Source organism: Channa argus, chromosome 6 (assembly GCF_033026475.1).
Source record: "Channa argus isolate prfri chromosome 6, Channa argus male v1.0, whole genome shotgun sequence".
NCBI classification, from domain to species: domain Eukaryota; kingdom Metazoa; phylum Chordata; class Actinopteri; order Anabantiformes; family Channidae; genus Channa; species Channa argus.
The window spans coordinates 29,272,364-29,284,686 of record NC_090202.1 but is presented as its reverse complement, the minus strand read 5'-3'; the positions used below and the strand labels follow the sequence as shown (position 1 = coordinate 29,284,686).

General features: G+C 42.2%; 1 protein-coding gene and 1 long non-coding RNA gene across 5 annotated transcripts in view; one reads left to right on the top strand and one right to left on the bottom strand.

The window, feature by feature from the left end:
* LOC137128378 (uncharacterized) overlaps nt 1–2,843 on the top strand; it is a 3,389-nt gene extending 546 nt beyond the window's left edge. The window contains exons 2-3 of the long non-coding RNA XR_010914553.1: nt 2,246–2,399; nt 2,706–2,843. This is a non-coding gene — a long non-coding RNA (uncharacterized lncRNA). The remainder of the gene's footprint in view (nt 1–2,245; nt 2,400–2,705) is intronic.
* masp1 (MBL associated serine protease 1) overlaps nt 1–12,323 on the bottom strand; it is a 15,896-nt gene extending 3,573 nt beyond the window's left edge. For 3 of the 4 annotated variants that reach the window (XM_067506210.1, XM_067506212.1, XM_067506213.1), the window contains exons 1-8: nt 12,169–12,323; nt 10,395–10,617; nt 8,156–8,333; nt 6,953–7,084; nt 3,720–3,916; nt 3,270–3,647; nt 2,813–2,891; nt 206–340 (exon numbers count right to left, since the gene is read on the bottom strand). In XM_067506210.1, the coding sequence (XP_067362311.1) occupies nt 206–340; nt 2,813–2,891; nt 3,270–3,647; nt 3,720–3,916; nt 6,953–7,084; nt 8,156–8,333; nt 10,395–10,617; nt 12,169–12,173 (1,327 nt within the window). In that variant the 5' untranslated portion in view covers nt 12,174–12,323. The remainder of the gene's footprint in view (nt 1–205; nt 341–2,812; nt 2,892–3,269; nt 3,648–3,719; nt 3,917–6,952; nt 7,085–8,155; nt 8,334–10,394; nt 10,618–12,168) is intronic. The other variant, XM_067506211.1, reaches the window with a different exon arrangement.

Sequence of the window (12,323 nt, the reverse complement as noted above, 5' to 3'; positions counted from 1 at the left end):
TGTTTTCCATTAATTTCAAGCAAAATGTTCTGTTACTGAAGTGAAATAACTACAACTAGAAAAAAATTTCCAAAACATCCCCACTTTTTAAAACACATCCCAGATTGTTAAAAATGTCAACAATTTCCAAAAAAATTTTACAGAAACAAAAAGAAATTTAGAAAAAAGTCCAAAGTCCAAGAAAACAGGTTTTAATGAAACTTACTGATGTTATGGTGTAGTTGGACAAGTTTGTCCCTACAGACATAGTGAACAGTTGATCCTAACAGTGTGCTGTTATCATGGTTACCAAACACCACGTCAGCCATGGAGACCGCCTTTGGGCTGCCACAATCCACCACTGTGCCAGCGAGAAGACAGAACAGTCAGTTTTCAGTGAGAACAGATAGGAGGAAGATGATGTGGAGTAAGATGGACATAAAAACTAAACCAGTCTCAACAAACATGTCCGAGCAACAGAAGACAACACAATTTAGGTCTGTCTTCTGAAATGACGCCTGTCTCGTGTCATAGTCTGTGTCTGAAATCACTTGCAACTCACTACATAGTACATAGTGTCCAAATGTTGAGTGTGTAAATCTGTTCACCATATAGTGCACAAACCATCCCACAATGCAACACTAAAAGTAGTGTACATGGAATTTAAACAACTTTTTTACTAACAATCCCACAATGCAATGCTCCCTGATTAAGCTGCCTGTGATGATGTAACGTGACAATAGTCAGTAAGTGTCCAAAAGGTCAAATCAGCTTCTGCTGTGTAAACAATATACAGGGAATGAGAGAGACACAGCCAAAATTTGTCCTGAGTCAGAATAGCCAATTAGAGACCAATATCTAATCTCCCCTTTATTTCTAAAATCCTTCAAAAAGTAGCTGCAAAGCAATTATGTGACCACCTTTACAGCAATAATTGTTATGAAGACTTTCAGTCAGGATTTAGAGTTCATCATAGTACAGAAACAGCACTGGTAAAAGTCATCCACGATCTTTTCTTGGCCTCAGATAATGGACTAGTCTCTATACTTGTTCTGTTAGATCTTAGTGCTGCATTCGATACCAATGATCACAACATATTAAGAGACTGGAAAGAGACTGGAACATGAAATTTGGATTAAAGGAACTGCACTAGGTTGGTTTAAGTCTTATCTATCTGATAGATTTCAATTTGTTCATGTTAATGATGAATCCTCAATGCACACAAAGCTTAGCTATGGAGTTCCACAAGGCTCTCTGTTAGGACCAATACTTTTTACTTTATTTATGTCTCATTTACAAAACATTATTAGAAAACACTCCATAAATTTCCATTGCTATGTTGATGATACCCAGCTATATTTACCTATGGAACCAGATGAAAATAATCAGTTAATCAAACTTCATGCCTACAAGACATAAAGGCCTGGATGTCCCACAATTATTTACTTCTAAACTCAGACCAAACTGGAGTCATTGTATTTGGGCCCAAAAATCTCAGAAATATCGTTAGTCTAGATGGCAGAAGTCTGGCCTCCAGTACTACTGCAACGCTTTGTTAATGGGGTTACCGGTATCCACAATCATACCCTTGCAGATGATCCAAAACGCAGCAGCTCGCCTCATTTTCAATCAGCCAAAAAGGACTCATGTCACACCACTATTTAGATCTCTGCACTGGCTTCCTGTAGCTGCGTGCATCAGGTTCAAAGCTTACAGGGTGATCACATCAACAGCTCCTGCTTACCTAAACTCACTCATTCAAGTCTACAATCCTTCCCGCCCACTGTGGTCTGCCAACGAACGACGTCTGGTGGTCCCAGCACCGCACAGAAGACACTAAGCAAAACTTCACCACAATGATCCCACGATGGTGGAACGAGCTACCAAACTCTGCATGCTCAGCAAACTTACTCCCAATATTCAAAAAACTTCCGCATCTTCCTATGCATTTAAATGTATTAATAAAAAAACAAACAACTGATCAGGTGCTGATACTGACCCAGAGTGCCATGGAGTCTGAACTCCCAGATAAAAACTGAATTCTGACTTCACTCAGACAGTTTTCATTTCTCATTTTACTGTTTACACGACCAGATGGTCTGAGTGGACCGAGTGTCTTCATTCTTTTATTTTAAGTCACTTACTGTTAAAGCTAAAGTGTTCAAATATCGATGATTTTAATAAGCAAAATATGATTGCATATTAGAAATTGAAGGGTGATTTAAAGTCATCCCTTACCAAGCGTAAACCTGTGTTTGTGTCCCAGAACCAGCCGACCATGACAGCTGGACTGGACTTCTTGTGGACAGAGGACAGGACTCCAAGTTGGGTCTGAGTCTCATTCAAGCACCAGATGTCAAAAGTGTTGTTTGAACTGAACCATTGTACTGCCAAAAATACATGAACTACTTTAAAATCAAGTACGAGTACACACACCCACACACAACATTCAATTTATTAATATTAATATAATTAAGAGCTGATTTGGTCAATCTGCATGTTCTATAACCCCTGTACTATATGCATGTTGTATAAACATTTATTTTAATGGATGATTCTTCATTGTGGTTTGACCACCACTTACTTTATTTAAATCTGTAGAACTGACTTTACTTTATTTTAACGTCTTTATTAAGTTCAAGGTGCGTTTGATTCTGTCTATGTTCTGGGGTTCGTTTCCAGTCACAAATGATTTTAATCTGTTTGATTCTACCTGTTAATTACAGGAGAAAGTGACCCAACAGATCACGTGGATAAAACCAGTATCTGACCTACCTACCTTCAGAGGTCAGACGTCACAGTGACAGAAAAAACAGAAGGGGAGTTGGCTCACATTGACACTGAGGAGGACTGCTGCTCCATGATCCATCAGATCTACAGTCCACCTGGTAGTGATCCAGATACTCTCCATCCTGAAACACAGCAAACAGGACAGGAAGCGTCCTCACTGGACTGGACTCTGATTCAGGACCTGTTTGATAGAGAACCTGAGACGCTGACTGTAACCCAGTGAGCTGAGGTCACACGGTGGATCAGTGCCGCTAAGGCCCAGCAGCAGTAACAGCAGTAGAAAATACAGTTACAGCTCTTACTGCAGTGATAACAGCAGAAGACGGTAGTACCGCCTTTACAAAAAACACCTTTATAAACAATTGGATATTAGACCCACTCCAGCACAGCAGCATCAGTAGAGCTGAGGAGGTCCTCTGTGACGTTTCTCCGTCTACACAACAAACCACTAGAATCCAGAGGAACTGTCCCTGTAAATGGTCCCTGAGCTCAGGTCCTACCTTCAGGAGCCGGTAACCAGGCTCACACGTGAACAGGATGTGGTCTTTGAAGGAGTATTCTGATTGGAGTGGATTCATCAGGGCATGGGGTGGAATTTCAGGCACTGAACACTGACTTCCTGTCAGGGCAAAATAAAAGCACTGAATGAAAATGTTTCTTTTAAGCCACATGGTTGTAGGAGTATTCACAAAATGTAAATGTGGTATCACAGGGTTTAACGTATATAAACCTATCGAGGTGTAGGTGAGTCTCCAGCCGAGGTTTTCCCCAGAATCGTCACTGTGGAAGACAATGGTGAGGACGTTGCTGTCCGTCTCAATGACTCCTGGAGACTGATCTCCACAGAACGGACCAAACATATTGCTGCCGGCTGTGATCTGACAGGGGAACAGGTTTTACGCCTGTTTTATGTCTGTGCTAGTGTTTGTACAGGTGTAGGTTGTTCTCACCTTGACATAGTCGTATGGACAGCTGATGTCGGGGTGGTCCTCTATGTCGAAGGTTGGGTCAAACTTGAGACTGAGCCTGAAGCCCAGCTCCACCTCGATACGATACAAACACTCAGAGCTCTTTGGGTACGGAGCTGGAAAATCTACACTGTTCAGAACACCGGAGCGTTCCCTGAACACACCATTGCTGCAATCCACTGAAAACACACAGACATGTCAAATCTTTTGAGAGGATGTTACATTGACCTACACTCACTGGAGCCTAAAACCAAACACAGTGTGTGGACTTTAATCTCTGAGTGGCTGATAGGAGCTGTTTACATGTTCTGCATGTTTGACCCTGTGTCCTAACAGACACACTGAATCCTGTGTTAATGATTCTGTCCAGAGACGTCTCTTCTTACAGCCTCAATGATGCAAAAATGTTTGACCACAGAACAAGGCGAAGACAAAATATCACAGGATTACTATGATTTAAACGACAGAAAATCAGTACTCAGTATGTGCCCCTGGTCAAAGATCACATATATGTATTTAGGGTCAGTAAATATGAGAAGGTATTTGGCCCTTTTTAGACTGGGTTTTAAAATACTTTTGAACAACAGGACCATCTGTGAACAGCAGCGACACATTTTCAATTTACCCCCATTCACGCATCTTAAAAAAAACATGAAGAAGTTTGTAATTTAATTAAAGAAAAAAGGAAATTCTCATGTTCTGTATTCAGTGTATCGAGAGCCACCACACACAGTCTGCAGGAACTAGTCCTAGGGAAACAAAGAACTGGACCGTTGGTCAGTGGTCTAATGTGTGTAATATTCTATTATATTCTAATATTTGTGACACTGGTGGTCAGGAAGATGACGAGGATAAAGGCAGAGCAGAGGACAAAGTGGTGGATTTTGAAAAAGGAAGAATGTCGTGTAGTTTTCAGGGAGGAGCTGAGAGAGACTCTGGGTGGTTTGGAGGTGCTTCCAGATGACTTGACCACTACAGCCAATATGATCAGGGAGACAGGTAGGAGGGTACTTGGTGTGTCATCTGGAAAGAGGAAAGTGGACAAGAAGACTTGGTGGTGGAACGAGGAAGTTCAGGAGTGTATACAGAAAAAGAGGTAAGCTAAGAAGAAGTGGGACACTTAGAGAAATGAAGAGAGTGGACAGGAGTACTGGGAGACACAGCGTAAGGTGAAGGTAGAGGTGGCAAAGGCCAAACAAAGAGCATATGAGGACTTGTATGCTAAGTTGGACACTAAAGAGGGAGAGATGGATTTGTACAGGTTGGCCAGACAAAGCGATAGAGATGGGAAGGATGTGCAGCAGGTTAGGATGATTAAAGATAAGGATGGAAATGTATTGACAGGTGCCAGGAGTGTGATGGGAAGATGGAAGGAGAAAGGATGGAGGAGAAGAGTTGATGAATGAGGAAATTGAAAGGGAACGAAGAGTAGAAGAGGTGACTGGTGTGGAGCAGGAAGTAGCAAAGATTATTAAGAGTGAAGTGAGGAGGACGTTGAAGAGGATGAAGAGTGGAAAGGCAGTTGGTCCTGATGACATACCTGTGAAGGTATGGAAGTGTCTCGGAGAAGTGGCAGTAGAGTTTCAGACTAGTTTGTTTAACAAGATCTTGAAGAGTGAGAGGATGCCTGAGGACTGGAGGAGAAGTGTACTGGTGCCAATTTTTAAGAACAAGGGAGATGTGCAGAGCTGTGGCAACTACAGAGGAATAAAGCTGAGTGGTATGTTAGAGCTATGCAGGACATGTATGAGAGCTTTAAGACCGTGGTGAAGTGTGCTGTAGGTGTGACAGAGGAGTTCAAGTTGAAGGTGGGTCTGCATCAAGGATCGGCTCTGAGCCCCTTCTTGTTTGCTCTGGTGATGGACAGGCTGACAGATGAGGTTAGACAGGAATCTCCGTGGACTATGATGTTTGCAGATGACATTGTGATTTGTAGTGAGAGCAGGGAGCAGGTGGAGGAAAATCTAGAGAGGTGGAGATCTGCTCTGGAAAACAGGGGACTGAAGCTTAGCCGCAGTAAGACAGAATACATGTGTGAATGAGAGGGACCCAGGTGGAACGGTGAGGTTACAGGCAGCAGAGGTGAAGAAGGTGCAGGACTTAGGGTCAACGGTTCAACGCAACGGAGAGTGTGGAAACGAAGTGAAGAGGCGAGTGGAGGCAGGTTGGAACGGGTGGAGAAAACTGTCAGGTGCGATGTGTGATAGAGTATCAGGAAAGGAAAGGTGTTCAAGACGGTGGTGAGACCAGCGATGTTGTTCGGCTTAGAGACAGTGACACTGAAGAAAAGACAGGAGGCAGAGCTGGAGGTAGGAAAGCTTAAGATGTTGAGGTTCTCTTTGGGACTGATGAGGATGGACAGGATCAGTAATGAGTACTTTAGAGGGACAGCTCATGTTAGATGTTTGGGTGATAAAGTCAGATAGTCCAGATTGAGGTGGTTTGGACATGTTCAGAGGAGAAACTGTGAATATATCGATAGAAGGATGCTGAGGTTGGAGCTGCCAGGCAGGAGGTCTAAAGGAAAACCAAAGAGGAGATTTATGGATGTAGTGAGAGAGGACATGGAGTTAGTTGGTGTGAGAGAAGAGGATGCAAAGGACAGGGTTAGATGGAGGCACATGATTCACTGTGGCGACCCCTGAAAGGGAACAGCCCAAAGGAAAAGAAGAAGAAGATTCTAATATTTGCGATACTGGTGTGATGGCCTAAGCCATGTGTGGGTTCTGTCTTTGTCTATGTGTGGTTGGCTCTGTTTTTCCTTGTTTTCAAGGAAGCCAGTGGGTGGAGCTGAGATTTAGGCATGCTGTACAACTGTGTCAATTGGGTTGAGGTTCCTACAAAGGAGGCCTTAAAAATCGGCTCAGTCTCTTCCTGGGCCGGCTTGCTGAGTTCTCTTTTGTTTTGTCTACACGTCTTTTACACTTTCCATCCAACATTGCATACAACACTGATTCGCTCACAAACATGACTCAAATCTTTAAGTACTCAATTAAAATATGTTGTGTTACTTGAGAACCTTGTGTGGCCTTCCTTCTTTGTCGCATACTGTTGAGCCAGGTTGTGACAATGGCATTTGGATGTTTGTGAGCTGTAATCACTAAAATTAAAACAAACATTCCACTGTTTTTTCGAACTTCAAAGAGGTCCTGATCTTTCAAACTAAGTCTGAGACCAGACACAGGTTCAGGTCGTTTTACAAGGAGCAGACTTACCCGTACAGGTGCGGTTGTTGGTGTGTAGCAGGTATCCATAGCGACAGGAGCAGTAGTATCCACCAATGTAGTTGTGGCAGAAATGATCACAGAGCAGATCTTCATCACTGCGCTCGCTGCACTCGTCCACATCTGGAGACATAAGAGGCACGACTGATGTTTTCTCCCTCTGAATGATTATATGACAATGATTAATAAACAGCTTATTTTTGTAGAGATGTGCACATTAGTGACATACAGAGAGGCAAAAAGGTGGAAGACCTGGGATCCAGAGGGACGGCACTGGGAGTAAACTAAATAATGAAGTTTAAATCATGGCCCTGTCTCAAGATGGTGATGTCTGCTAGTCACTGATGAAGGATGAACCCCCCAGGAATGAGCCCATGACTTAAGTGTGCAAACTGTGGATGTGATGCTGTTTCCTGAGGACAAGGGACACTGATACAGTCGCCTGGTCTGAGTGTGAGCAACAGGGAGAATTGGTATGACTGGATGTGAGGAGCTTGGTGAAGATTTGAGGAAAGGATACTGGAATTTTATTTTACAGCAGGTCTTCCTACCTCCTGCTGTTATACTGTCTCACAGACCATCACAGATTGTGTGACTGTATCAGTTTTATTGATCGAATGTGTCTCTGATCAAGGCCACAGTCAGGCTTCAGTAAGCATAGTGTTTTTCCCACAACATTAGCACTAGTTTGTCCATCAGTCAGAGGGACTGTAATGTCCAAACTGTAACTTCTTATAATAGACATCCTCAGTTAAGACCAGGCTGTGGTGAAAACAGTAAGTTAACCTTAAGCTTTGTTCACTTAAGCTTAAGCTTCAAAAGGTGGATATTTCAATCTCTTCCTCTTTTTCTTTATCTTGCAGTGACACATGCTCTTAAAGTCTTTGTGATGCATACGGGTGCCACTTGTTGGTTCAGACAAAAGTGATGTGAACCGATGCAGCAGTTGGCCATCAATCGCAGTTGAAGAGCAGTATGCAGAATCAAAGTGGAGGCTGCTGTGCTGAGTCTTAGTCTGTTGGAGATGCTGGTTTTCTGATTATGTGTGTGTTTGGGTAGTGCTGTCTTAACCAAAGAGCCAATCATCAACAAGGAGGCATGTGCTAGTTACATTTTATGCTTACAGGGATGTGTGAAGTTCTGGGTCAAAGACATGAAGCTCAGAATATGTTCAGAATCTATGTGGGTCCTTACCAACAGTGGTGTAATGAGCCATGAAGCCAGAAAACCTCTCCTCGTTGGAGAAGTCGGAGGAGAACAGGACACTGAGGGAGTTTCTGGGGGAGGTGATGACCTGCTGTGCAGGGACAGCCTCCGTGTCTGTGTCCTCCTTCCCACAGAACAAGGCAAGAACCTCCCCCTCCACCTCCACCTGCAACACATGTCAGAGCACAACAACAACAATTCATGCATTGTCAGCAGCTCCTTTTCCCTGAGACAAAGACACAAGAGTTGACCTGAGTGTGTAACTGATTCTACAGCTGCATGTGTGCACATATGTGCATGAGCGTGTTCAACATACAATGTAACACAACAGTAACACAGTGCTCTTTGGGAAAGGACAGAACAGGTCTGAATCACAGCTCCAAAATTCAGATTCCACAAAGATCAGATAATTTCATCCCCAGTTAATTAAGCAAACCAGGTCCAGTCCATGTTTCTATACCTGCCAATGTGATGGGCAATTTTTACACTGCAGTTTACTTTTATTTCATTGTTTCATGCCAATATTATCATCTTATAACTGTCGGTTTAAATAAATCTTTTTTTGGTTCTGATGATAGTGTCCACATTGCTTTTTGTGTGTTTCTTTAACATTATTATTTGTTTCATTTTTCTTCTATGTTGTATTGGACACTGAGTCATGTTTTTCACTGCACTCTAATAACAGCTTTAGAAACCGCAAACAGTATTTTTTAATTTCTGAGGAGGATCACCAGGAGCAAGTACTACCAACAAACAAAACCTCAGTAAATGGCCAACGCACAACAAGAACATGAACAAAGTTTTTACAAACAGACAATCAGGTTCTGGAGGATGTGTCAGTGAATGATCAGTGAATGGAGCTTTAAATAGAGTCAGTGATGCTTTGTAAATCCTCAGATAACATTTAATAAAAACTTAAATAGACTTTATTCTCAATCACCTGAATTATAGTCTTTTCTCCTCAGAGAAACCACTAACGGGCCTGTTTTTATGCCTGGTTATTACTTAGAACCTCTTCACTCAGCAAATAATATGCTACTGGTTAAATTTGTACCCCCCCTCCACAGATCAACTCCCCTGATGCATAAAAACCAAACATTAAATCAACCATAAATCATCTCATGTCCCAATTAAAGCTCTTTGGACAGAGACAATCTTAGGTCACAGGGCTGAAGCAGCAGAAGAGATGTTTGCTGATTAATGAGGCTGACACATAATCAGAGTTTACACTGAGAGTTCACAGCCTCTGCTATCACTGATGTTTACATGGACCACACACTGGACCAGGACACAGGAGACAGGACAGAGAACAACCAGACAATGATGGACAGAAATAATTAAGATCCATGTTTTGAGTCACATCATCAACAGTTTATGAGACATGTCCGTGGAGACATTTAACAGAACTGCTTTAGAACCAGTTCTACTGCAGAACATTCCTCTCAAACACTGTTGGACAAAGTGTCTGAATAATGCCCCACTTCATGTGAATGTCCACAGGTTCTGTAAATATGGTGCATTCAGGGTCCTCAGCAGACTCGGCACATCATCTGGTCTCTTTGTTACTACAGCTGCCTGTTGTCAACAACTATTATGCCCAGTGACATTGTCTGAATACTAATGTGTGTGGACATGTCTTACGTTTGTGCAGTTAACTTTACTATCTTTAAGAAAATAGTACGTAAGTACGAAAGTCTATGCCGTGAGGATCGGTAAAGATCATAAACTAACGCAAACATAATTTCTGTACGACTGACATCACCGGGGGAAATGTTTGAACTTCCTCTCCATAGTTTCTTCTGAAGGAAACATGAAGACAAAGATCAGTCTGTCCAGGAGCTGCTCTCAATCAGTCTATTCTTCTAATGTCGAGTTAAAACCTATCATGGTCTGTGATGCATGTTTCATCATTCAGAAATGTTAGAAAAACCGTTATCTTTCATCCTTTACTATAAGAGTAAACAGAAATCAGTACATTAAGTATAAATTAAACTGAAACTACACAGAAAACAAATCTAAATTTAGAAAATTAAACTATCAAAACCTGATGAGAGGTCATGTGGAACATATCTGGACTCGATTTCATGTTACACACATGTTGTTTTTAAATACACTCAGAGAAATCACTGTCCCATTGAAGTACTGCTACTTTTGGCCTTGAAGTTGAACTGACAACTGATGATGAACACAGAGAGTAATAACTTTCCATTATGCTCTGGTTTCTCACCTTAACGTAGTCGTACTCACAAAGGTAGGACGGCTCCAGGTCAAAGTGACTAAAGTAGAGTTTGATGTGGAAGCCATCAGGAACGCTGACATTCCAGCACAGCGCCGTCTCTCCGGGGTAAGGTTCGGGGAAGTTTGGAGATGTCAGGCTACCGAACATTCCCGTAAGAGACACCAGCTGAGAGTGTACCAGCAAGGGGACAAGGAGCAGGAACAGGAAGAGTCTGAGACATGGACAAAGCAGAGACATTTTTTCATAGTGACAATTCCTCAACTTCACGATAGTTTTCACTAAAGTCACAAACATCAACAAATACAATATTTATTAGCTGATAAAAGACAGTCATGATCTTTCATGTCTTTATTCACCACATTAAACCATTAAACAAACAAGTGACGGAAGAAAATGTGATGGTAACAGTGTTTTAATAACTGGTTGAACCTTTGGCAGCAGTAACCTCAAACAAACACTTGTTGTAGCTGTGGACAGTATTCAGGTGGAAATTTGGACCATTCTTCCTCACAGAACTCCTTCAGATCAGTCAGATTCTTAGGATGCCTGGTGTGGTGTGGTGTGTCTCTTTTGGTCATTCCCCAGCATCTCTTTTGGGTTCAGGTCTACGCTCTGATTGGTCCACTTCAAAAGGTGGATATTGTGTCTCTGAAGTCATTCTGTGGTAAATTTACTCCAGTGTTTAGAGTCATTCACCTGCTACATTTTTTTGAGGAGTCCCCAGTTTCTTCTGAGCTTCAGCTTGCAGACAGACACCCTGACATTATCGTATAGGAAACCTTGATAAACTTAGGAATTTGTTTTCCCTAAAAAATGATAAATGGTCCGGGTCCAGAGGCAGAAAAGTCCAAAGCCATGATGCTCCGTCCACTGTACTTCACTGTCAGGATAATGTTTTCATTGTCACATTGTTCTGTTTTTACACCATATACTGTGAGTTCTTCCTTCCTATGTCCTCAGAGGGTCAGAGTGGACTTTGGGAAACTTTTGACGTGCTGCACTGTTGTCTTTGGAGCGTAATGTCCTCCTCCATGGTGACCTTTCATGGACATCATTTCCAACATTTGATGTTTTGGGTTTGGTTGATTCATAAACAGAGAAGTTAACTTCAGTGAATTCATTGGACTCCAAGTTTACTGACACCTGACTGCAGGTGACTGTTGTCATCACCTTTTCCACTATCACTTTGTTTATTGAGTGTCAATAAAGACATGAACGATCGTGACTGTTTATAAATATTGTGACTTTGCTGAAGATCAGATAACATTTAAGCAGAAAACATTAAACAGGTACTGAAGCTGTTACTGAATCACTGAAACAATGACACAAACTTTGTTTAAATGTTTATATACATTTACTTTTCAACACAAAGTTTTTGTTCCTGTGATTCAAAAGTGCCTCTCACTGTCTACTTGTACTCCGTCTTGTTGCTGCATCAGAAACTAAACTATGACGTCATCTCTCAGTTTCTTTCAAAGTTCATGATATTTTTACAACTTCATATAAAAGTCTGATTACATCACAAAGTACTGTGGGGGATTCGAATATTAAACCCCCTAAACCACCTCACAACCATTAACCTTTCACAGCTCAACACAAACTCCAACTAGCAGTTTTCTGTATCAGCAGTACTGATTCAGTCTCCGCTGAAGTCTCTCTCAGACGTGATTTATTGATCATCCCCGACGCTGATCAATAACAGATTCAAATCATCGGAACATAAAACAAACGTTGGTGCAGAGCCGCTCCGACCCAAACTCACCTCATGACGGACAAAGTGTCTCCTCCCGTGGCGAATCCGGTCTTCGTCTGTCGCTACCCCGCTCCCCACCGAGGGACGCTGGCTTGTGACGTCATCAAGCGGTGTGTGTGTGGGGGGGGGGATCAGTGGGAAATACTTTAAAGGGTCTACTTCGG